General features: G+C 39.0%; 1 protein-coding gene across 1 annotated transcript; it reads left to right on the forward strand.

The window, feature by feature from the left end:
* SLC13A1 (solute carrier family 13 member 1) lies at positions 1-27,384 on the forward strand. The gene is made up of 15 exons (XM_056341779.1): positions 1-116; positions 1,848-1,976; positions 2,683-2,819; positions 7,389-7,576; positions 8,165-8,222; positions 8,312-8,378; positions 8,902-9,062; positions 13,586-13,705; positions 14,921-15,019; positions 15,109-15,210; positions 21,430-21,533; positions 22,431-22,540; positions 23,151-23,312; positions 24,241-24,378; positions 24,480-27,384. Exons 1-15 carry the CDS (start codon positions 18-20, stop codon positions 24,621-24,623), a joined length of 1,818 nt encoding a protein of 605 aa, XP_056197754.1. The 5' UTR covers positions 1-17; the 3' UTR covers positions 24,624-27,384.

Below are 27,384 nucleotides of genomic sequence, written 5' to 3' on the forward strand. Positions count from 1 at the left end.
TCTACCAGTCATCAACCATGAAGATTCTTAGCTACCTCCTGGCTTACCGAAGGTTCCTGCTCATTGTTCTCACCCCACTGCTTTTACTTCCACTTCCACTTATCATCAAAACCAAAGTAAGTGACCTACTTTGAGAGGTAATTATTTTGCATTTGTATGTTAAACCTGCGGTTCCCAGATCTTTTCAGAATCAGAATGGTTTGGGTTGGAAGGGACCTTGAATGACTTCATGATGTTTGAATTGGGATTTTTTTTTGTTGTTGTGGTCAGCTCACTGTATTTACATAGAAATGTAGAGAAAACAACAGCTTTAATGTATGATTCTGTGCTGGTTACATGAAGTTCCAAATTATATATTTGTTTTCTTGTTCAGAAAATGTTTTGTTTTTTTTTTCTCATTTAACATCATCTAGACTACCTTCAAAATCCTGTCCTTATTATTACATTCTAGCCACTTTTAAACAGCTCTGTATGATTGACAATGGAGATAAATTGTCGGGAAGACACTTGCAATTACCTTTGTATTTGATGATGGGTTTTATTAAGTTCATCATATATTGTGTTTTCTGATAGCAAATGACTGGAATCTGATATTAGAAATTCCCTCTCATTCCTAAATAAAGCAAAAGTTATGGCAGGACCCCTTAGTTTTATTTTACTTGAAATAAATTCTTCTAGCATTCAATAACTCGTGATAAATCCAGGCTGATGAAACAGCTATCTAAAAATGTTATTAGTGATTCTATTTGGTACAGCTTTGATGCCAGTGGAATGAAATGGAATTCTCATGTGATGTGTTATCACACATGTGTTAGACATATCACATGTAACAATACACAAAAGCCCAGTTCAGAAGTCCTTGCACCACAGAAAGGTAATGGTTACAGAACAACCGGCTTCATTCTTGTCTCACATCACAGTTTCAATATTTCAGTTTCCTCTCTGAGAGAAAATTCTTGAGAAATTCTTAATGACATAGGACTTAAGTAAGACGAACATTTGCTAGGTGATAAATTAATTGATACTGTCAAATTGTTTCATACATAACACAAGATTCCCCCTCAAATTAAATGCTAACCGTAACTGACTGACTTGGATTTAATGTTGTTTTCCAGTCAGAGGTTCCCAGATCCTTTTCATTAAGTTATTCCTTTCCAAATGCAAACCATCTCTGCTGCTGCTGAGTAGTTCTGTGCCTTAACCAGTGGTATTAAAAGTTCTAAACCATTTTCCTCAAGAGCAGAAATATAAATAAAAAATTAAAAAAAAAAGAAAAAATCCTGTTTCACAGGAGTTCGAATAAAAGACACTCACTAAAATTACAAGTCTTAAAAGCGAACATGTTTCTTGTCAGTCTTGCACTATGCTTTTAATATTAGATGTTATCCCTGCCTTATTGATGCTGATGACAAAACTTCATTGATTACAGGAGAGACAAAATGTGACCTATTATTGACTGCAAGTACTCCTAGAGGTTTGAAGATTTGCTTGCAGCTGCAGACCATTCGTGATTTATGTTAATTCTTCATCTGAGAATGGCACAGAATGACCTATATAATTAATTACGTTTGAAGGGAAAAGCAGCTGACTTTTTTCCACTTTTCATAAGTCATAGAATTTAAATAATTTTACTGTTTCTTAGGAAAAAATCTTTATTTTACAGACTATGTTTCATACTCAGCAGGGTTATCAATAGGAGGCAACAAGCACCCTAAATTCAGGTCCCTTGACTCATACTTGTTCCAGGTGGGGGGAATCTCTCTACTGACATAGCTGTTTTTTTGCAGTTGTGATTTTTTTTCCTGGATGATCCACTCATATTTCTGTTGGTGTCTTTTGTATTCTAGGAAGCAGAATGTGCATACACATTGTTTATAGTTGCCATCTTTTGGCTCACAGAAGCTTTGCCACTTGCTGTTTCAGCTCTGCTCCCTGCCTTTATGTTCCCATTGTTCGGTATAATGGAATCCAAGCAGGTAAACCTTTTTTCCCTCTCTATCATATTGTGGATTTCAATGACAAAATCTGCAAAGAACCATATAATGCTGAAACCTGATAGGGAATCCATGGATTTGCTGAGAGCCAATCACAGCAAGCTTCCTCAAGGCTTGTTTACATGCTTTGACCTCAGAATTTGTTGATTTTTATTTAATATTTTTTCTAGATTGTGATTCACTGCTTAGATGCCAGTCAATGGAAAAATGCTAGATAGATATAAAATATCCTTAAGGTTACAGAAGTGAGATGACACACTAAAGACCCCATGCGTAAAATGCAAAATGCTGAGCACATATCTTCATATCAAAGAGGAGACACCACAGATGATCATACTCCAAGTCTGTGTTTAAAACTGTGTTCTTTCTTCTGTTGGATAGATGACTAAATTAACAAAATCGGCATTTCACTGATGATTTAGTTTGGATGTGAGATGTGACTGATGATCTTAGCTTGTTCATATCCTAAGCCTTCTTTTTCATTTTTTTTTAACACTGTGCACTTTAGTGCAGTTACTCTTGTATCATTCGTTAAATGAAATTAACAGGCTAAATTTAAGCCAAAAACTTTTCTTGGTATTTATGTCAATATATACCCTTAATGATTTATTTTCATTAAAATAATAATACAAAATACTAATAGAAAGTCACCATTTCATTAAAAAAATGGGGTTTGTTTTTATTTCAGGTGGCATCTGCTTATTTTAAAGACTTTCATCTGCTGCTTATTGGAGTAATTTGTTTGGCAACATCAATAGAAAAATGGAATTTCCACAAAAGAGTGGCTTTAAGAATGGTGATGCTGGTGGGTGTCAACCCTGCATGGTATGTGCTAAACAATGTCTTGAAGAACATTAATACTTGTGGAAAGCTATGTATTCCAGAAATGCCTGCTGCTTTTTCTGTAGTAGAAGTCCAGCCTTTTCTACTCAAAGTAGATATTTGAAATTATATGATTGATTTGTAGGTGACACTTTATTTTTTGTTGAAATCCTAATTCAAAGTTCCCTGCAGTGATCCTGTTCATAATAAGGAACCTTCAGAAAAAAAACCAACCCCAAAACAAAACAAAAAACTGATGAATTTGTGGATAATGTAAGAGTCCTGTTTCTTAAGGGTGGTTAGTACGTTACATATCTGATGCCTACAACTGAAAATCTGTGCTACGCTTCTTATTAATTTGTATTTCAATACTGTTTGCAAAATTCTGGATGGTTCACAAAAATACAAGAGTTAAAATGTACATTGAGGAAATAAAAGTCATAAAACTAAAAATGTGGTGCAGGAGGGAAAACACAGTAAGCACATCTTTATTTATGTCTTTTTCTTTGTCTACATATAAAGAAAATATCAGAGTAGGAATTTCCCCAGCTGGATGAGGTGATGAGGGAGATGAAATCACACACTCTGTACTTATTCAGTATCAGCGTACATCTTATGAAGTGAAAAATCTTCTCTTTTCTTGCTTTAAAATCTTGCAGAAAAGTTTTAGGCCAACAGAGTCATCTGTCAGCACACTGGTGAGGCTGCAGATAAGATCTGTAGAGTGAGCCTGGCTTCCCAGAATACATGATGCTTATGACCTTTTGCCAGGAAGCAGTGACAGGAAGTAAAAAGTCAGAAAAATATAAACCCCAGGTCTAAACAATTAGATGCCTCTTAGATGATCATGGAAACGCTGGAGTATTTCTATTCTGCAGTGATTTGTCTGTCCTAATATTAAACACCACATGTATTTTTATTTTTTCTGCATCTTTTGATAGCTGGTAGCTTTTTTCTTTTTTTTTTTTTTTTTGACAAAATGCTCCTTATATTCTTGTTCAACAGCCTCCCGTTATCTTTAGCTGTATTCTTGAGCTATGTGGTTTTAGTTATTTCAACTTCTCTTTTCTTGATTACTCCTAAATCCTCACCTTTTGGCTGAAACCTTGAAAGGGACAACACAAGTGGATGGCATGCTGCGCTAAGCTGAACACTGTTGGGGAACTTGCTGTGGACACAGAAACCTGCAGCCAGCTGCTGAGGATACCTAGAGCAACTCCACAGACAGCTTTGTAACCCTGAGGAAGCAGTACCCCTCATAACTATCTCATCTCTACCATGTTTCCTGATTATGACAAAAGGATGATAAGATTATGATAAGATGATCTGTGAAGGAAAGGATCCTCCCACCTCTCAGCATCTGCTGCTCCTTAGCTGTGCCCACTGCACAGTGATGCATGCTGCTCTCAGTGCATAGCCCTCCTCCTCCTCCACTAGCAGGAGTCCCCGGCCAGCCTGTGCATGCTGGAGCCTCATCCAGCCAAAGATAGAGATATCACGGCATGAGGTTTCTACGTTAGAAGTCATGGGGGATGCAGCACTGGAAGTAGAATAGCAGGAGTCTTCTGGATTTTGCATTCAGCGTTCTTCTGGAGAAACTGGCTTGTATCAGAAGTAGCGTGGGCGGAAGGACTAGGACAGCATTTGCTCCTTTGTACTCGGCACTGGTGACACCACACCCCACATACTGTGTTCAGTTTGGGGGCCCTCACTACAAGAAGGACGTTGAGGTGCTGGAGGTGTCCAAAGAAGAGCAACAAAGTTGGTGAAGGGTCTGGAGAAGCAGCTGAGGGAACTGGGGGTGTTTAGCCTGGAGAAAAGGAGGCTCAGGGGGACCTTATCACTCCCTACAGCTGCCTGACAGGAGGCTGCAGGCAGGTGGGGGTCGGTCTCTTCTCCCAGGTAAAAAGTGATAGGACAAGAGGAAACAACCTTAAGTTGTGTCAGAGGAGGTTTAGATTGGATATTAGGAAAAATTTCTTCACTGAAAGGGTGTTGAAGCATTGGAACAGGCTGCCCAGGGAAGTGGTGGAATCACCATCCCTGGAGGTGTTTAAAAGACGTGTAGATGTGGCACTTAGGGACATGGTTTAGTAGTGGATTTGGCAGTACTGGGTTAACGGTTGGACTCAATGACCTTAAAGGTCTTTTCCAACCTAAATGATTCTATGATTCCATGAATCCCAAAAGGCCTCCCATCATTTCAGTTATGTCATCTGGTGTGCAGACTAGCAAGGAAAGCTGAATACGTCTATGCAGCCTGCAAGGACTAGAACGGGTAATAAAACATCGACTGTGCATTACGTAGCAAAGAGTGATTTTATGGTTGAATGTAAATGAAGTTATCATCCAAGGTTCCATGCAGAATATTTTTTAACAGCACAGGGAGAATAATGCAGAAAAACGGGCTGAACAGGTTAGGATATATTTTATTATTTTACAAGAAATTTTAAAGTCACTTATCAGAATATACTACACTGTACTAAATGGTCACCTGACCATCAGTCCATCAAATACTGGAAATTTATGATGAACAATTTTGAAAGATGGTAGTGAATATCTTAATTTGCTTTGGTTTAAAATCCTCTTGCAAGTACTAAAATTATATTTCTCTACAATTTGAACATTCATATTCAGTGTGCTTAGCCTGAGCAGTATTCTCTACATAAAAATTTCTCCTGAAAACCCAGGTTTTCCCAATTTCCATCTGAGGACCTAATAAAAAAATGCATAAATTTAATGGATTTTATTCTACTGATGAAAATTGGTGTCGAATCAGGTCCACCACTCGCAGGTCTGCAGATCATTTCATCATTATGCAATTAAAAGTGCACAGAGAAATGACAAGGTGCCCTGACTGAGAAAAAATAAAGTTTGAAATGTTATTGCTATTAGCTGAAATGAAAGAATAGGAGAGACATTTTGAATGGCATTTTTATGTTATATAATATGACTTACATTATTTTTGTATCAAATCTAGTCTTAATGTGTTGAGTAATCCTTCCAGTTTTTGTGAAGCTTTTGGTCAAGACTAGGCAATGACTGTTATAAATTGCACAAATGACTTCTCAGAAAATCCTGCACCACAGTCCCACCACTCACAGTTGTTCTCTTACTGTGGTGATGCATGGCAGGTCTTTAATGATACCGCCAACACCTTGGGACAGGACATCAAGAGGACTACTCTCATTTACAACTGCAAAAGATGCATTAAAATGATGAAGTGGCCTGTATTCTAAGTTTACTTTCCAGCTTCACCAGATAGGACATGGAATATTTGTGTTTTGTTGTGTAAAACTAGAATGACTCCAGTCACTGATGCATTTCAGTGCGTTGAACTAGTGCAATCAGGAACTGCAAGAGTTAGCCATGAGCCAGCAGTGTGCCCTGGTGGCCAAGAAGGCCAATGAGATCCTGGGGGGCATTAGGAGGAGCATGGCCATCAGGTCAAGGGAGGTGATCCCTTCTACTCTGCCCTGGAGAGGCTGCATCTGGAGCGCTGTGTCCAGTGCTGGGCTCCCCAGTTCAAGGGAGACAGGGAACTACTGGAGAGGGCCCAGCGGAGGGCTACAAGGATGATGAGAGGACTGGAGCATCTCCCCTGTGAGGGAAGGCTGAGGGAGCTGGGCCTGTGTAGCCTGGGGAAGAGAAGGCTGAGAGGGGATCTTGTCAATGAATATAAATATTTTAAGATGAGTGTCAAGAGGATGGGGCTCTTTTCACTCTTTTCAGTGATTCCCAATGACAGGACAAGAGGCAGCAGGCACAAACTGCAACACAAGAAGTTCTACCTGAATATGAGGAAGGACTTCTTCACCTTGAGGGTGACAGAGCACTGGAACAGGCTGCCCAGAGGGGCTGTGGAGTCTCCTTCTCTGGAGACATTCAAAGCCCACCTGGACGTGTCTCTGTGCCACCTGCTCTAGGTGAAGCTGCTTTAGCAGAGGGTTGGACTAGATGATCTCCAGAGGTCCCTTCCAACCCCGATCAGTCTGTGATTCTGTGCTTTGTATTAGATTTAGCATAAACTGTGCCAAGACCAGACTAAGACACTGTAATGACCTTCACTTTCCCATTTAATTTCAAATAAGATGTTTGTTGAAACACAAATAATCCCTACTCCTGTCTTGGTGCTATGATTCAGAACAAAGTTATGTACCATTTCCTGAATTTTTATTCCTATAACACTTGGACTGGTATCTACAGGATTTACAGACTAAGTCCAAGGGTTTGACCTAGCTTGCACAATATGGGATTAACAACACTAACAGTATATTTTTGAACTTGTGACATGCATGGTGCTCTTTCTTCAAAGATGATTCATTCTGTAAATAGACATTATTGCTTCTGTTTTAATTTGTAATATAGTTGATCCTTTAACTCTAAAATACAATAATTTCAATGTCTTTGATCAAGATAATTTTAATTCATAAACAAGTCAATCACAAGTTTTAAATTTTCAGAGTTTCCTACATTCAAGCTTTCTGTTGAAAATACTTTCCATTTATATTCAATAAAGTGGTGATAGGAGGTGTTGCTGTAGCAGCCACAGACTCTTCTCCCCTGTTCCAGGCTTATGCTGGGTTTCATGGTTAGCTGTGCCTTCTTGTCAATGTGGCTCAGCAACACCTCTGCTGCTGCCATGGTGATGCCAATTGTAGAGGCTGTTGCTCAGCAGATCATCAGAGCTGAAACAGAAGCTGATGTGCTGGAGATGTCTTGCTCTAACGGCTCCATCAACCTGGCACTGGAGCTGGACGGTAGGCATGGAGTTTTTGTCTTTGCCCATTCTCGCTCTGCAGAGAAGTAAACACTGCATAAAGCTGAGTGGCTAGGGAAGTGCTAGCATCATTACATGCTTCATTATAAGACTTCTCTTGGATTACTGCACGTGAGGTCTCTCATGTTCACAGAGATTAATTAAAGATGAACAGGTGCAGAATATGGGAGTTGTAATGAGAGGAGGGGAGAAGAGAAAAGAGGGTGGCTTGTTCAGCTTAATAAAACGTCTGAAATGAAATATGGCTACAGGCTATAAATACATTGGGGTTTAACGCTGGCAAAAGAAAAGAGCTCTAGGGTAACGCTGGGAGAACAAATTAATCTGAACTGGTTATGTACAAAGTTGGACTGTAAATGAGTAAGTTTGCTCCTTATTAGAAGATTCAGACTCTGGGGAATAGAAGTCACAAAGGAGTAGGCCACAGCTTGGCTGCTTTTAAGTTTGGCACTTGCAAATGTATTCATGGGATGATGTGAAGTGATTGCATGGGATGGGACATGCTGGTGGAGCCTTTCCAGTTTAGCTCCCTTAAATACTTATCTGTCTTTGCATCCATGTCTTACAGAAAATATAGCAGAATGTGAAAGCAGTGACTGGAAAAAGAAAGAAAAACAAGTTAATGGGTAATAGTTATTCATTTACTAAATTCTCTTCCAAGAATTCATCTGAATAGTATATCCGTTTATTACAATACCTGCCTTTGTTTTTCCAGATATGACAATGATGTGGGTAGTACTGTGTGCACAATTGAAAAGGAAAATGAAAAAGAAAAGAAACAGGTACTTAAGGTACTTAAGGTGCCTTTTTGTTATGCGGCTAATATGTGTACCTTAGTTTTAACTTAAATCTCACTTCTATTGTAACACCTAACATGGCACAGCCAGCAGTGAAGTTAGTTTCATGGGAATGAGATACATGCGTAGATCCACAAATACATATAGTTTGCTTATGTAGTTATTTCATTAGTGGTTTTGTGCTCCCAGTGTATTTTACACAAGTTAAAGCAACGTCACCAGAGTACAAACTCTGTATATCAGGTGTGTATATATATCAGCATATGTAATGGAAGTTCTTACTTAAAGACTGAGACAGCTCAGGCAAAGGTCTTCAGGATTTGACCTTCCTTCCTTTTTCTTTGCATGAACAATTGTGGTACCACTGTGACAGCAAACCAAACCATGCTGTGTACAGCTATACTGCCAGCAAATTGTCTGGCTCTTCTGGGACATCCTTCAATCCTATTTTTGCCCTTAATGATGAGCCCTTCCTATATATTAATTGGTGTATATTCTCTTTAAGCAGAACCTACCGCCTACTGAAACAGGGAGAAAAAGCAAAAAGGACAAATACAGTGGGATTTTCAAAGTGATGTGCTTATGTGTTGCTTATTCTGCTACCATTGGAGGACTGACCACAATCACAGGAACATCGACTAATCTGATCTTTGCTGAGCACTTCAACACGTAAGAGACTGTACTAAATTATGTGTATTCTTCTTAATCCAGAATTTTAACTGTTCTTTCTTGAGCTTACATGGCTCCTCTAAAATCCATTAGAAACCTTACCCTTTGGTTTGATATTATTTTATTATATTACTTTTTACTTTTTGTTAAAGAGATAAAATGAAATTGCATTATTGTATTTACTTTACACTGGGAAATAAGCGATCACCCAATACATGCAACAAGATGACCATTCTTCAGTTAAGTAGTACTTTAGTCTTTGAATAGCTGCATGGAAAAAGGTGGGTTTATCTGAGGAGCAAGACACTACTTAGCAGGAATATGACAGACATTATCTGGCCTTAAAGGACTGTTACTCATTTCTAAGTACAGCAGGAGCTAAGTTCAGGTCTGCTTAGCAAAGAGCATCAGGAGACTTCCAGGAGGCTGTGCCTAGTGTATTGTTGAAATGAGGAATCTAGGTCCATTATCCAAAGAGAAAGCAAATAATTTCAAACCAGCCTGAAACTTTGCATTCAGTGAAACATTTTGTCTTGAGGTTATTAAAACCATTCATTAATATTCCTTTTCTTTCCTAAGTAGAACTACTTTGAAAAGAAAACTGGCAGTTTTCATTCCAAACCTTTTGAAAAACCAATAGGTCTTGCTGAACTTTTTTTTTTCTTCTGCAAACTGCTCATTGCTAGAAATATTCCTACTCTAATTTAAAACAGAACACAATCCTTTTATTACCCTCTGTCCACTATTCTGTACCACACATGACAAAATGGTGAAAAAACTGTTATTAGTAGATTTTCTTCCAACCTGTGTTCCATGAATGGATGAAATTTGACTTCAGCATGCTGCTGAAAGAGAACTGAAGTGGTACAGCACATGCTAAGGGAATAGCAACAATGCAAACCATATGCAAATTATAAGAATGCCTGTTATTGGGGCCAAAGAAGGGCAGCCTATGGCATTATAAGCCCTTCAGGCTTCAGCTTTTAGACACATAAACACTTCTGGTTCAAGCAGGCTTCACACTCAGGTGCCTGGAAGAATCCAAGATTGATTACTAGGGGTAAGAACTGCTCTTGTTCATTTCACTGAAGTTGTAGGAAACCTGAAGAAAATTGGCTTGCAGCTGCTTTTTCAGTTTGTCTTAGTTGTTAACAATCTCTTCAAGAATGTATAAGCAGGGTGTTGTTTTCTCCCTGTGCCTTCACCCTCTGCTAGGAGCATGTGCTGTACATGGAGCACTGCATGCATAATCCAGTTATATTTCCCACCAGGATTTTGTTTAACCTTTATGTAACCACTGCTCCTAATCCATAACTTAAGATGAATCTACCACCTAACTGTGTAAATATTTTTATCTTTAACTGTCTTCCTCCCCTTCTCCTTAGAGGCTTTGTTTGTATTTATGCCCTGTCTGAGGTGGGAAGTGACCTCTTAGCATGGCTTGGACACATTTGCTGTCTAACTTCACGTATCATAAGCATCTGAAGTAAAATAATTCAGCAAAAGAGCTGTACATAGAGCATATTCCTGGGTTTCCCACTCAGTGGCAAAACACTTAAAATGGTGCTATGAAATGCCATATTTTTCATATCTTCCCTATTTCAGCATTAAAGAATTTGGAATTAGAGTTTATGTTCTCTACTTCCCTCCTTTTCGTTTGTCACATGAAGAGGAAGCCAGTGTATCTGTGTTAGCCCTGGAGCCTGTGTGCTGCCGGGATCCCTCAGCCTGCTGTTGATTTAGGACATGCAATTACACTGTGTTCCACGGGGCAGAAGGAAACAGTGGCAATGCTGGTGCAATGCTAAGCACACCTGCCAGTGAGACCAGCTTCCATCAGGGCTCCTTTTCAAGACAGATTTGTTACTGAGCCTCTCAGGGTCAGTCTATTCATTCTTTAATTGTATGCAAAGAGAAGCTACAGTATAGCATCTAGAATATATCCAACTAGGAAAAAAAAAAGGAAAACAAAGAAAGTAAAAGGTATTGGCTAACACACCGAGAAGTTGTATAACCAGCTAGTAGGATGAGCACTGGTCTGCTCACCACTGCCCATAAAATACTGAGAAGCCTTTACTGGCTAGTGAGGTATCAGTGAGGATGAGATGGGCTGGTCCTCGATGCTCCCTGGAACAGATCCTCATTGATGCTGGGTCTCTTTCTTCTGACTACATGTTTTTGCCTTTAGCATTTTCTCTCTTTCTGTATTGTTGTTTTTCCTCTTGAATCCTGCATGCTGCTGCAAATCCCCATGTCAGTTATCTCACTATTGCAGTTTTACCTCTCTAATCTTGCCCAGCTTGCTGTAGAAACTTTCCCACAGCTTTTTCCCACACAAAGCAGTTTCTTCAGCCCTGCAAGCCAAGTTTCACAGCTGGGCCATAGCAGAGCAGGGCTGTGGATCCTAGGAGCGCAGGCAGCTGCACCCCAGGGTGTGGGGAAGGCTGTGGAGACGTTAGAGAGAGAAATGGTTACCACATAACATTGTGTCAGGGACAAAACTGAGTTCTCCTATGTTTGTGGAAGAGTAAATCCTACAATCAAACCTTTGGTTCTCTAGTCTGACTCACTGACAGGTTACTCAATTTCCTGAATCCTATTCTGGTAACTGACTTTGTCCTTCCAACATGGAGAATCAAACTTTGCCAACATTACACTATTTCCAACCTAGGTGATCTTATAAAAGTCATAAAAGGAATAATTTTATCTGGATTTGTTCTATGAACCAAATTTGTTGCCATTTGTGGTGTTTGCCTAGGAAGGGTTTATTGTTATCGGCACTAAATCACTGTAAAATGAGGATTATTAAAATCAATCACACTTTTTTCATTTTCCATTGGAAATGGGTCTAGGAAATAGTTCAGTGTGTCCTGTCCATCCTTGCCTCAGGCAAGACCTGTAGTAAATAAACCAACAATAACAGATAATCCAACCCATGCTATATAACAGGTCATTTTTAAAATCATTGAAATTGATCATCCAGTCTACCTGAGGAATATTTGCTCTGGAGATGAAGAATACCTAACTTTAATATTTGGATTACTAGAAATACTTACATATACATTCAGCCCTGTACAAACTTACTGTGAAACCTGACCACAGTATATTATATAACTGAATTGACTCTTTAACATAAAGTTTTCAAGAGCTTGTTTTGCTGCTTAGTGAGGAATTGTCACACGTAATTCAGGAAAGATCATAAACACTTTACAAGTGATGAAACATTAAATCATTGCTATGCTGATGTCAATTTTTCCTATCTTGCAATTCGTACGTTCAAAAATTGATGTGGCTAATCATGTAAGAAAAGGTAAATAGCCACAGAATCATTAAATTATATGTAATAGCACAATGCTTTTTCTTGTTCCAGTGTCACTGTCTCATCACTATGTACGGTTGCAATTTAGAGCATCACCTCAAGAAATAGGTAGGAGTCCCTGTTGGCACTTTAATTGCAATATATGTAAGCATAATAATAAATATAGATCAATCCTAAAATTTGCACCATACTTGAGAGAGTGTTTATAATAAGCATTTATTGCCTCAAACACCTACGTGACCATCTGAATTCCTTTTCTCGTAGCAAGGTCTGAAATACAAAAGATTAGCTAGTAGTTGGAAATAGTTGCTACTGCCTCTGTCTGGACACTGTGATTTCCCTTCTGATTTTTGCATTGATGAGGAAGGCTGTTCAAGGAGACTAGAATTTTCTCACTTTTAGCATTAAAAGCTCTCTCAGTAGAGGTGGAGAAGCTCAAAATCAGAGTAACAACTTCTGTTGATAAAGTAAATTGGAAAACAGGATTCATTTACATGGGCGATTTGCCTATCTGGCATCTATTTCATTCAACAGTAAACTGATTTCTTTCAGAGAACCAAAGCCCATTTTTCCCTTTTTTAAAATGCATATGGCAGGGCGAGCTCTGATTGAATGGCCCATGTCCATAAACAGTAGATTAAGAGAGCCTCAAAGAGACAAGGTGACTGGAGAGAAAAGCCACCTAACAAATGAACATTCCTACCTTTCCTGGAATTTAGTAATAATAATTTGGGTTTAAATCGGTTTTGAATCCCTTGTGGAACCTTAAACAATATTCGTCTCAATGTTGTCTCCACTGTTGTCTGTTACATTCATTGGAGCTTGTTCATTTGAGTATATTTTCTTGTGCTAAAGTCTCCTCTCAAAGAACTGCTTTTCTTCAAGTTCTGTTTCTTTGTGGTCCTAGTGGCCCGTAACGCTGTGAGTGGCCTTTCCTTGCCTACTGAACTCAGGTTAGACACACCTGGGTAGGTGTCAGGTCCCCACAGCTGTTGCTGATCTAGTGCTCAAATAACTGGCACTGCTAGTTCCTGCAGTGGTTGTGATCAGGAACAGGGTGGGAGGGAGAGGATGCCAGAGGCTACCTCGTGCTGAAGTCAGCTGCCAGCCAGGAGAACTCTCTTGCAGCAGGGTTTTCTGGCACTTCTCACAAGTCTTTATTCCTTTGCAAAACTCAGCTGAACAGTTTTTTACTTTCATCCAGACGTTACCCAGCTTGCCAGTGCATCAATTTTGGATCCTGGTTTATCCTTTCCATCCCCATCACAGTTATTATTCTGCTGCTCTCCTGGGTCTGGCTCCAGTGGCTTTTCCTTGGGTTTGAGTAAGTAAATGTAATCAATAAAACTAAAGGTTGATGATATAAGAGATACCTTGTAGCAGGAGTAAACATTGCATCTAAGCTTAACAGGCTTGATAGGAAGATCATGCCGCAACAGTGATTTTGCATCATAGATTCTGATTTAGGCTGAGTCTTTGGATGGGACAAGAATTTTCTGAAGTGAGGACTCTTGCCTGTTCAACCCAATGTGAAAATTCTGTATCACAAATGGTGGTACCCATTCCTTTAGAACATACACACATCATCATTAAACAGTGCATGTGTGCAAGACAGAAGAATACTGATATTTTTTTTTATACATTTTAGTCTAAGACCAGAAGATTTATAGTCAGGATGTTGCCATTCACTGGAGTCAGGGATTGGCTTGAATACCTGAGCAATATCTGTGTTAATAAACTGGATGATTGTATTTGTAAATGTGAAGTAAAAAACTTCCACTTTTCCAAATTTACATGTGGTGGTATGATGGGAGGTGGGTTCCCCTCCAGAGCTTGTCCTTTTAAGGGTTTTGGAGAGGACAGTATTTCTTTTGTGCTGATTCTTCAAAGCCTTGTTCTCCATGAGTTCACTAACATCTGCAGAGATAACAATGACACCAGTCTTCCACAGTTATGGGGCTACTTATGGTGCAAGAGATAAAGAGTGAGACTGTGTACCCTTAAGCAGACTTAGAGTCATCCCATGCTTACCACTCTATATGTGAACGCTTATTGTTTCATTTTTCTTGATTGTTTTGATAGTGTTCTATTTAAGAGTATAAGGGTCGTTTCATATCCAAGAATGCAAACCTAGTCATAGCAAACAGTCCGCTGATCAGTATGCAGGCTACTCATGCAACAGAAACTTTTTCATTACAAAACAAAGTAAAGCGAAGTTGTAGATTACTTTCTTTAAATAGCCAGGCTATGCGTCTGAATGTTTCAATTAGTTTTCATGATTAAAGTTTCATCCTTCTTGGGCAAATGAGGTAGTCAATAACAGGACACATTTTGTTGCTGCCTCTGTCAATCTCCCACTGTGTTTTGTCAATTAATCCCAATATACTTAGTTTGGTGTGTGATAATTAAATGGGCAATACCGCATTGTAAAGTGAAAAATTTACTTTTGTAAAGTGCTATTGGTAACTGGAAAGGTTGGACTTTTTTTTTTTCTGTATGCACTTAATTTATCATTTAATATTGCTAATTTACATTCCAGTTTTAAAAACATGTTCAAGTGTGGCAAGAAGAAAACAGCTAGAGAAGAGGCATCAGCACAGGTGATTCAGAAGGAGTACAAGAAGCTTGGACCAATGAGGTATGTAAAACTATAAATCTGCAAACAATAGTGAGTAAATCCAATTATGGATTCAGGAAAATGTATAACCCATTCTGTTTCTGCTGTAGCTACCCAGAAGCTGTTACACTTGTCCTATTCATTCTAATGACCCTGCTGTGGTTCACCAGAGAGCCTGGCTTCATCCCAGGATGGTCTTCACTTTTCCCAAAGTAAGTAATCTTTCTGGTACACCAACAAGAGCTGTACTATGTCATAACTACAGACCTTCTTTTCTTCTCAATTTTTAAAAACAATAAAACAACAACAACAAAAAAAAACAACAACAAAAAAAAACAACAACAAAAACCCTACCTTTTGACATTACAGAAACATTCCAGGCTGAAGTTGTTGAAAACCTTTGTAGTGTATGCAGAATAGGTAAATGCCAGCAATTTCATAGACATGCAATATCTGAAATGTGCCCAATCCATTACAAGATAGAATAATTTGCCTCTTAGAAGGGATTATGCTTAGGTTTTAGACTTGACCCAGTGAGGAAGAATGCATAACAATTGATGCTACATTACCAAATCTGCAATTTCTAGAATAAATTTTTGGTTAGAATTTTTTTTATCTACTGCCCTTGGTATCAGCCACAATTGTATGCAACATCCCTTTCTTTGATAGCTCTAATTAATGCTATAAATTACTCTCTGTTCATACATATCTCAATGTCATAGTTCAACTAACTACTAGAAAGGCAGGAACAATTCAGGAACTATTACATTTTTTTTGCTGCAGTCCATTCCCCAGGATCACCTAGACTTTTTTTTTTTTTCCCCCCTAAGAAATCAGTAGCTCTTGCAAGAACTTAGAGGACTGTGATATCTCCTGTTGTCTTCCTGTATTACTGTAATTTCAGTTCTGTTCTTCTGTGATAAAGTTCTGAGCTTTACTCTGGAGTACTGGGAAGTAGATGCAAGATATGGATAAGCAGGACTTGTGTTTGATTAGGTCTTTCTGGATTTAACATTTATTACTGGATGGGTCAAAGGCTGATGCTGGATTTAGATGGTAATTTGCCATTTTTTTTCCTGTGTGTCTGTCATTTACAACATGTGAACATTCATCCATCATGCCTCTTCTCTTAAAATATTTGCCCACCATTCGTACACTCGCACAGCCTCCACAGTACTCTGGCAGAAAGTCTGGTACAGGATGTTACAAGGAGTAATTGTGGCCATTTGAAGATTTAAAATGCAAACCAAATTATTTTGTGTAAAAATAACATTTAAAAGTGTATTAAAACCCAAGATTATTATAAAATCATTTACTTTTTAATTACCAAAAAAATTTCCAAAGAATATTTTTTTTCCTTATAGCAACAGCAGAGCTGATGATAATTTTATCATATGAAACACTATGTTCTTGAAGGGGTTTTGTAGTCCTGACCTAATCAAGCAATCAGCTAGCTAAGTAATCAGGCTGGCTTTGCTTCTCTTTCTGCTTCATATTAACATCCAGTGCTCATCAAGCACCATTTAACGAGATACATCTGATACTGAAAAACAGACATTGTTTACAACCTTTCAAATATGGGACTTATGGCTCAAATGAATCGGTACAGAGATCTGCATTTTTCTGTTTGAAGTTGTGTGGTTACCACTGTCCGAGGATTTTATTCACTGGCAGGAAAAAGCGGAATATTCATATAATAAGTGGTTACAGGTTCTGCACGGGGGATGTTACTTTGTGGATGCCCTCTGGTGTTTTCCCTGGAAAGAAATGCAAGAACGTATCATATCACATCAGGCTGAATCATGTTATAATTTGGGTGAGGTAACCTGAAGAGAAACAAAGCTTGTGTTATGCCCTAACAAAACCTTTAAGGGGAAAGAAAACATTTCTTACTATTCAGACCTTGCCTATGTCTAGATAGCTTTCATTTCTTAATCAATGGCATTAACAGGCATAAAACCAGGCAATTAGGGTTTTACTTTTCTAAGCAATGAAAACTTCTCAGCAAAGATACGTGAGTGGGTCAAGGAGCCAGCACAGGTACAGCTGTGAGTATTAGTAAGCCATCTTTAAAGAAAACAAAAAACCAGGAAAAAGAACGGAAAACCCAGGAACTGTGCTTCTATCAATGGTTACGTTGCACTCATCACTTGGTGTCCAAGAGGCTTCTAGCAGTGCATGAACTGCAGCTGACATCTCTCACATGCTTGTTCCCTAACACCTGGGCATACAAAATGGTTCAGCGTTTTGGATTTAAGTATACTGATAGGCATGTGCAAAACTTCCATAAGTTTATGTTACAGCAAACAACTGTAAGGAAATATTCTCTGCCCTTAGAGGTCTGATTTCTTAATAGAAATCTGATAGTACTTACTTTCTGCAGAATCTTATCCCGTTGTCCCAAGTCAGCCTCAGGGAAGCTCTGTCACCTGCACGGATGAGCTTTGTCCTTATGAAAAGCCGCAATGTCAGAGCTATAAGTAACCTTGAGACCCTCCTGGACGAGTGAGGAGGTCCTGTTAGGTGGTAATCACACCACTCCCAGGGTCTTAAACCAGGCAAGACCATCAGTTCATTTATTCTAACTTGCTGAAGATCAGAAAAACTACATAATTCTCTGTGTTAAGCCCAGTGCAGATTTATTTTATTAGAACATGAATTCCCAGAAAGCAACAAGGCTTGATTTCAGGGTGACAAAGAACAGGTTCCTCATATTTTAGAATTTACCACTTCCCTTGACTGTCTGTTCTGGTGGATAATCACCTCTGTTGCCAAACTAAACAATACAGCCTCGCACCTTGTTTTCTGTCTGAATATAGCTTCCAGCCATCTGGTTTTGTCTTTCCCTGCTGGATTAAAAATTTTCTGTGAAAGGTTCTTTAAGGATATGTGTATCTGGTTTAACTGCATTACACTATAAGCTTTGTTTTGACAAACCGAATGGAATGCTCAAAGTTTTGCTTCAGGACAAAAATACCTATCACTTCCACCACCCATGTTCGTGTTCTCAGCCACTTGTGTCCATCCTCACAAGATACTGAATACCCCTTTAAAATTCAGACTTTTTTTAAAATCCCAGCAGAAATATTGGTATTTAATGATGATAACTACCCAGTTTTTAAGGGATACTTTTTGAAATGTCAGCCAATTTTTAATCGATATTTGTGCTGTATCGGTATTTAGTAGAACTCAATTTTAAGCTTCATTGTCAGATGCCTTCCAAATACACGTTGACTTTACCCCTCAATTTTACTTAAGAATATTTTGTGAATTTGTTAAAGACTAATCCTTCCTTTACTGTCCTGCTCTGAGCTCTTGTTACCCCTCTCTGGAGGCAGACAGCAGGATGTTTTAATAAATATTGTATAACACTATAGAGAGCAGCACAAGGTAAAAAACGTCTGTTTCCTCCCCATCTGTTGACAGCACAGGATCACACATAGTTTCTGGTACGGCAGTTTCCTTCCACGTCATGGCCTGATTCCAGGCTGTAGGTACTAGGTTCAATTAAAGGAGTTTCAAGTTGGCCTTTGGCCAGGACTTTATGGACCTCATAAGAAACAGAAAGTTCAGCACTGGGCTGCAGCTGATTACAGCTGTCATACGCAAGGTGGACTTCCCTCACACTTCCTCAGATTATTTCTCGAGTGTAATCTTTCTTTTTTCTGCACAGTTTATTCCCTTCTTACTTCCAGTATAAGGCAACTATGTACTTTTGCCCACAGCCCTGTTCTCTACAATGATCTCAGTTGGAGTAATTTTGAGATCTCCGTAATCCCCAGCTTTGTTGCTTCCTTAGAGGACAATGAGATTTGCAGTGTTATAAGCAGGTAGATGTTGTAGATGCAATTGTGTTACAGCTTGAATGAATGGACTTTCAAACAAGTTTATCTCAAAATTTGATGATTATAAAAAGCTTCTGTTTGGAATGGTGCCATATGTGTCTTCATAATAGTATGACTAGCACTAGGATGTTGTGCGTGTCCCAAGCAGGTTTTCTGAGAATGGTGTTTTGCATCAGGAAGTCTGTTTTTGTGAGCAAAACTTTGCACCTCTGTAGTTCAACAAGGTGAAGTGCAAAGTCCTGCACCTGGGGAGGAACAACCCCAGGTACCAGTACACCTTGGGAACCACCCAGTTAGAATGCAGCTTGGTGGATAAGGACCTGGGGTCCTGGTGGACACCAAGCAGAACGTGAGCCAGCAACATGCCCTTCCTGCCAAGAAAGCAAATGGTATCCTCGGCTGTGTTAGGAGGGGTGTTGCCAGCAGGTCAAGGGAGGCGATTCTTCCCCTCTGCTCAGCACTGGTGAGGCCATACCGGGAATGCTACATCCAGTTCTGAGCTCCCCAGTACAAGACACAGATATACTGGAGAGAGTCCAACAAAGGGCCATGAAGATGACTAAGGGACTGAAACATCTCTTCTGTAAGGAGGGACTGAGTGAGCTGGAACTGTTTAGCCTGCAGAAGGGAAGGTTGCAGGGGCATCTTGTCAATGTCTACAAATACTTGGAATTGTGCAAAGAGGTCAGAGCCAGGCCCTTCTCAGTGGTGCCCAGTGACAGTACAAGAGGAAATGGTCACAAATAGAAACATAGGGGGTTTCTCCTGAACATCAGGAAATGCTTTTTACCTGTAAGGGTGACCAAACACTGTCACAGATTGCCCAGAGAGGTTGTGGAGTCTCCATTCTTGGAGGTATTCAAAAGCCATCTTGACAAGGTCCTGGGCAACTGGCTCTGGGTGACTCTGCTTCAGCAGGGGGGGTTGGGCCAGATGACCTCCAGAAGTCCCTTCCAACCTCGATCATCCTGTGAAGATGCAGCTGCCTAGAAGAAAGCAGCAGCATGAATTGTTTCTGTATCTAATTCTTGCCTTCCTTCAAAACTCCTAGCAAGTCTTAAAGACTGCAGGGTAGTATCCTAGAGGAAAAGATTTTCTGCTCTTTAGAGCCTGTGCATCTGGTCCTAGGCTAAGTGTGATATATAGGCAGAAGACTCTGCCTCAAGAAACCCTAACAAAATAATAATCTGGTTTTTAAAAGTGTTTTCTGTGCTAGCAGACAATGGGAAGCAGGAGACAATATATTCGGGTACGACTTCAAGTCCATTGCAGCTCCATTTCGTGACAGTGTTAGCTGAAACAATGCTGTTTGTGGCGTCAGGGTGCTATGCATATTAAGGTTGTTAAAGCAAATGGTTATGCCAGATTATACATTTGTAACATATAACTGGGAGTCGATTTTTCCCTTTCAGAGAAAAGCCCTGGTTGAATATAAAACCTTAAGCTGCTGGGAAGTTATACATCGACCTACTGTAGCTGCATATGCAGAAAGCATATGGCATGAGGCTGAGAGGACAAATATATTGGTATATTGGTTCAGGAAACTTACAGAAAATATAATAACGAAGCTTAGGAAATGTTAGTTTTAACTTTCTTCAGCAAAATTGTTATTAATTTGAGTGACCATCTTGACTGAAATAAGACAGGCTGGGATATGTCACCACCTAACAGTGTTTAACTGAATCGGATGGATGTGTTAAAAGAGCCTTAGAGCTCAGCTTTACACTTTACCTTATCTTGGGGCTACTCTGTAGAAGTTAGAACGGTATTGGATCACCTCACGAAACACTAGTGCAAGAAATTCTCAGGCACTGGAAATGACCACAATAAACTTGGCCCTTGTGTCTACGATCCTAATCGTGACAGCCATAGGAGGATGATAATAAAGCTTTGCTGCCTTCTCTTAAGCTACAAAAGCATCATCCTTTGTGGGTATGCACAGTGCTCTTAAGGTCTCTTGGACTGAATCTATTACAGAGCATATTAAAGTTATTAAATTTATCATTGAACTGTGAAAAATCAGTTGTTTAAGCATGAGCTATTCCCAAACATTTCCCTCCCCCAGTTTATTTCTGTGCGACAAAATAATACCTGCTTACTCGAGATGCTTATTTACAAATTTAGAGTGCTTGCATCTAGTATTTCTACAGAGGTGGTGAACTGACCTTGGCTGGCCACCAGACATCCACCCAGTCACTCTCTCACTCAGAAAACAAGGTCAAAAAGCTCGTGAGTCGAGATAAAGAGAGAGATGCCTTAACAGTTACAATCACAGGCAAAACAGGCTTGATTTTGGGAAACGTAATTTAATTTAATTGCCACTTAAGAATAGAGTTGGATGGCAAGAAACAAAGACAAAAATTAAAAACCTTTCCCCCACCCCTTTTCTTTCTTAACTTCACTCCTTCATTCCCGAATCCTCTACCTCTTTCCACTGCACCAAGTGGTGGCCAGCAGTGGGGAATGGGGGGTTGTGGTCAGTCCATAACAGCTCCTTTCTGCTGCTCCATCCTTCTCCTCACCTGTTTCCCCTGCTCAGCCTGACTATATGTTTATGTGGCTTTTTTCTTGTTAACTTCTCCTTAGGTATAAAGGCTATGCTACAGATTCAACAACTGCCTTAGTGATAGGCCTCCTGTTCTTTATTATTCCAGCAAAAACATTGTCTAGGACTTCAAATGGAGAAAACAGTTGAGTATATTTTGATGTGGATTTTACTACTATAAGGTATCTAAGATACTACTATAAATATAACTTATTGCACTTGTTACAGGAATGTAGTTAAGTACTAATGTTACAATCTTAATGCAAGATAATATCCTACTGTGAAGTAAAGCATCCCTGGCCTGGAAGTCAGTGCCAACAATTAAGCAATGTAAGCAGCAGGGGCTGGTGCTGTGCAGGAACCTGCTACGTGCAGCCCACAGCTGCCAATGGAAACCACCTTCCCATTGACGGCACTGGGCTTTGAATGGGACTGCATGGGACAGGGTTGGGTTTATTTTTTGGAAATGTTACTGCTTATTTAAGATACTCTATAAAATATAACATGTTGAATGAGTCCATTCTCATTAAATTTTCCCCCCTTCAAAATGGAATTTACCCTGATTAAAGTATACCTCTAGCCTGTCCTCTTTATGCATTCAATCCTGCTGCTGAAATCAATGAGATCTGGGGGTTCACGGAGAATGCAATATCAGAACCTAAATGAGTCTAAGTAAAACAGCATTTGCCCAGCAATCTGTCTGAATAGTGCAGTTTTACTCAGTAAATTAAACTCACAGTTACCCCGTAGCTATCTTCCACATAGGGAAGGAGGGGAGAGGGGCCAATGGTCCACCAGTGGAAACCGTTACAGCTCTGCTGTCTTCAGGCTGTGACAGTTTTCACCAGCGAAAGATCTGTCCCAGGAAGTACAGGTTATTCATGTCAAAGAGTTCTTCGTGTTACAATGATGAGATTTTGCCTTTGAGTATTTCCCAAGTACGTACTTAGAGAGGTTGTTTCAAGATGTTTTCCAATATGTTTTTAAATGTTGGTGGGGGTTTTAGTGTTTGGGTTTTTTTTTTTAATTTTTTTTTCTCTAGCTGTTTTTGGTTACACTCCACTGATTACTTGGAAGGAATTTCAGTCATGCATGCCCTGGGAAATAGCTATTCTTGTTGGTGGCGGGTTTGCCCTGGCAGACGGCTGTGAGGTAATGCAATTTATAGAAGATACTGAACAATTAGCATGACCCACATCAGGAACAAATCAGACATGCAGTGAATTCACAGTTATTGTTGTGTTTTAGCAAGTTATTCTGTATCAATATTGAACTCGATAAATATGGCAAATATTCAAGAGGTTCAGAAAGCAGGGTTACAAAAAAAGGAGTTTGCTTTGTCTTCAAAGAATATGCACAATGATGGCTACTGTTTGTTATTTAATTTAAACTTGATGGTGGTAGGAGTTGTGTACGTACACTGTTTCCAAAGCCTTAGGGTTAATGTCCTATGTCACTGAAGTATGTCCCATGCAGAGCTCTGCTGGCTTCTCCAGTAAATCATACAGATTTGGGCCCAAACTCTGGTTATAAAGCCTGATATTTGCATATTACAATTTTTTTTTGATTATGATTACTCTAAATGTCTCAGAGGTACAAATATAAATAAATGGAATATAGTTTGCATGGGTTCCTATAAACCACCATTGAATTAGAAAGATGTGCTTAAAAACATGTGGTAGTAATCTGTCCTATACCATTTATTAAATTTTCTTTTTAGCGATCAGTAAAACATAACCACGTTGTCATGTTTCTTCTGCAGGTTTCAAAACTTTCTGAGTGGGTAGCAAGTAAATTGACCCCACTAGGATCATTACCCTTGTGGCTCGTTATTCTGATATCATGCCTTATTGTCACTTCAGTAACAGAAGTGGCCAGCAATCCAGCTACCATCACGATATTTTTGCCCATACTATCACCTTTGGTGAGTATAACACAATTGTTTTTAATCAGAATCTGTTCTTATCATCCATGTAATAATACAGCTGATCAAAGAAGCAGTTTTTAAGTTTCTACAAAATACTTAATGCATTTTTTTTTTGCTGTGCTGTGTTGTGCATTGGATACCTGGGGGTTTTGGGCCTTCCTTTACAAGGGATGCTGAAAATTCAGTAAAATTAGGTAGAAGTTCAACACTCAGAAGTTGATGCTGTTATTCCTATTTGTGAATAGTTGAAGCACTTGAAAAGGAAGCCCTCTCAATGGATCTTCATGATCACATCTTCAGTGAAAATGGTTAACACTGCAACTTTCAAGCTGTCAGAAAAGAGAGGGCTAATAATGTGCTTTATATGTACTTCTCATTTCTTCTCTCCTTAGCTCAATTGTGTCCTTTCTTATCATCTTTATCAAAAAACCCAATTCTTTCTTCTTCAGAACTTACTGATCACCTTCTAGTCTGTAGATTTTCCTCTTAGCCAGCCTATACACACACTAATGCCCTTGCCCTCTCTTACCAAGAAACCTTAGTCCTCACTTCATTGAATCCCTCCTATGTATTATAAACAAATTAAATTTTATAAACTTTATTGCAGTATTTTTGCTTTTAGTGCTTGTGCAATGTGCATACTCTTTGCAACAGTCTTATTTTATGGACTCAACTACAATTAGAAAACATCAGGTGTGAATTTAAAGTTCTGTAGCTATTCTGTATTAGAATCACCTTTTCTCTTCTGAGGCTTTCCCAGATATAATCTCAAAAATGAATTATCAGAAAAGATTATTTCTCGCTATTTAAACTGGCAGTTCTGTTCACACATCATTTGTGTTAATGCAATAAGTTTGTATTTATCTAATTTCATTAGGCAAAGGTGTCCCTTGACAGCTGTTCTCTCTCTTTTATTCTGCGATAGGCTGAAGCCATTCATGTGAACCCACTTTTCATTTTGATACCTGCTACCCTGTGTACTTCCTTCGCGTTCCTGCTTCCTGTAGCCAACCCAGCCAATGCTATTGTATTTTCATATGGTCACTTAACTATTATGGACATGGTGAGTTTTAAGCAAAACACGCTAAAGGGGATTTTTAACATTTTTAAAACTTTCTTCAGTGTCTTGATGAAACTTTCTGCTTTCTTTTTCCTCTCATTTAGGTGAAAGCTGGTTTGGGCATTAACATCGTTGGAGTCGCTGTAGTTATGCTTGCCATTAAGACATGGATAGTGCCTATATTCGATCTCTTTACTTACCCAAGTTGGGCACCAAACATTTCTGCTACAAATAACACTGGGCTGTAAAGAAAAAAATCCTGTGGATTGGTTAGGATTGGGTTTGTTTCTTTTCTTTTCCACTGATTTGTGGTGAGTCTCTTAAATGCTTTTTGTCACAATGATAAGGAACTATATTACTATAAATGCCGTATTTCACAGTCCCAGAGACCGGACATCCAGTTTGAGAGTTTTATCAGGAAGAGTGATAAACTATCTAAATATCATAAAGTTAGATCAAGTTTCTAATATAGTTCAGCTAGTCTGAATTTTTATATCTTCATGTTATGAAGGAAAAAATAAATGTGCATAGCCATTATCACTGGCAGTTTGCCCCCATTCTCAGGGTAGTGGAATTATGAGATTTAGATTTTATTATTTCAAATACATTTTCTGACTATTCGGTGATATTGGGAGTTTTTCAAAGAACATATTAGTTTCCTGGTTTTTTAGATTCAAACTCTGTTTGAAACAGTGTTGATCACAAACAAAAGATCAGGCAGGGGACTGCCTTGAACACATAGTTTACAGACCTGTCAAAAATGCACAGAAAACGGGGAAGAGCAGCATGACCACTTACATAACACTTTATCTGTTAAGCACTTTGTAATCTGGAAGAAGAATACATACTTAAACATATGTTTAGTCTGCCTCCTTCCAGGACCTCGCTGAAATAAGTCATTGTTGTCACTTAGTATTTTTCTGGATAGACATGTATTGATAGACCTGAGTCAACCTATGTGTATGGAGACTAAATTACCGTCATACATCTCTGCCAAAAGTAGATATATGAAAGCACAAGACAGAGTGCTGAAGATGTGATGCTGATTCCACCAATCAAGACTACGGTGCATCTTCATCAGGAGGCTCATGATCTCTACAGGACAGATGGCTGTTTAAGGTTACTAGACTGTGTTGTAAACACAAAGTGCAGTGTAGTGAGAATGGAAGTTTGGAATTCAAAGATATCTGCAAGTGATGGCGTCTTACAGGGTTGTTACATGTTTTTCACATGAAGGACTACAGCATTGTTCTTATCACATGTGGGGAAGACCCATGAAAATGTGTAAAGAGCATTTAGTTAGTAAACTGAATCAAAACTGCAGTTATTTAGCTTGGGTCATCCCCTGGGGCACCTCTGTGATGGTTGTGAAGATGGTTGTTTACAGATAGTGTAAATTATCCATTTTTACTAACAAGAAAAAAAGCACTTTTGTTTTTTGATTAGATGGTTTACACCTACTTTTGATAGCGCATATTTAGAGTAGAGATATCGGTCATGATTTCTATAATGCCAGAATACAGTGTATAGAATCGTTATATATGTAGTTTGCTTCTGTTAGCTAATAGTTGCAAATGCAGCTGCAATGAGTTATTACAAAAGCCCTTTATCTTAATGGTGATAGTTTAATGTAAGTAAATGCTATCTGTACATGCCATCACACTTTTTAGCCTGACTGAGGCTGCTATCTCTTTAGGATGGCTACCTCCCTTTTCTTGTTTGTGTTTGGTTATGGTTTTTTTTTTGGGGGGGGGGTATCTTTTATATAGTGCTTGGCAAAATAGGGTTATGTCCATGACTAGGCCAATTAGGAACTGCCACTATACATGCTAATAATGCTAACTGATTCCCTATAGTAATGATTACGATTACAGATGTGCAACAGCTGGCTAAATGAAGCCTCTAATTCATCAGGTGCTAGAGTAAAATGCTTATGCAAGTCACTAACCCAAGATATAAATCTTGGATTACATCATATGGTGTCTTCCCAGACAAGGAGCTCATGGTTTATATAGGCCTTTGGTCCTACAGGCACGAAGAGGAGAACGAACTAAGAGGCTGCTCTTGCTTTAAAGTTCCAAATTATCACCTTTCCAGTTCTGTCAGTAATTTCTAGATTATTCAAGAGCAGTGGAAACAACAGTGAATCATAGAATATTTCAAGTGGAAGAGATCTCAGCAGACTTTCTCATCCAATCTCTTACTCAAAGCAAGGTTAGCACTGAATTCAGACCAGGTTGCTCAGGGATTTGTCTAATCACATCTTGAAAATCTCCAAGACACAGACTGCACAGCTTCCCTGGGTAATGTTCTCCTGTGCTTTATTGTCCTTGTGGTGAAATGTTTTGTGTTTAAAAACATGAACAAATATATTCATTTTAGTGGAATAGACTATAATTTTTCTTCCTCTTATTTGGAATCTATTTTTTCCTGTGTGAAACTTTTTTAAAAAAAAATTTTAATGACACATGATAAAGGGAGACAGTCCCCTTTGTGGCCTTACATTCACCACTCCCAGTGGACATGACATTTTCAGTCTTCACTGGTCTGCTTTGCAAGGAATCATCAGTATCATAATCATGTGGCAACTGTTGTTCAGCCAGAGGAAATTCGTTGACTGCTTATGAGCTCTCCCACAGTTTTATTGATGTTCACAATACAGAACTGGCTGTTGTAACCTCAGCCATGAACATGACATTGAGGTCTGCAGAGGTCCACTGCTCTGTGAAATCATGCTTTGATATCTGTATTTTCTTCAAGTTGCATATCTTCATGGAAGAAAAAATTTTGCACGATTTAAGAGAACTCATCAGAAGCTGTCAACTGTAGTAAGTGCTACAATTTTTTTTACAAAAAAAGCTGAAGCTCAGTTTGTGTCGGATGACTTTCAGCTGTTCATTTGCTTTAATTTTTGGCTTGTTCATAGGATCGTAGATAATACGATAAGAAAGGCCCATCGTGTCTGAACCTTCACATGATGCAGACCACAGAATTTCCCTAAACTATTTT

The sequence above is a fragment of the Falco biarmicus genome, chromosome 5 (assembly GCF_023638135.1).
Source record: "Falco biarmicus isolate bFalBia1 chromosome 5, bFalBia1.pri, whole genome shotgun sequence".
Classification (NCBI taxonomy): domain Eukaryota; kingdom Metazoa; phylum Chordata; class Aves; order Falconiformes; family Falconidae; genus Falco; species Falco biarmicus.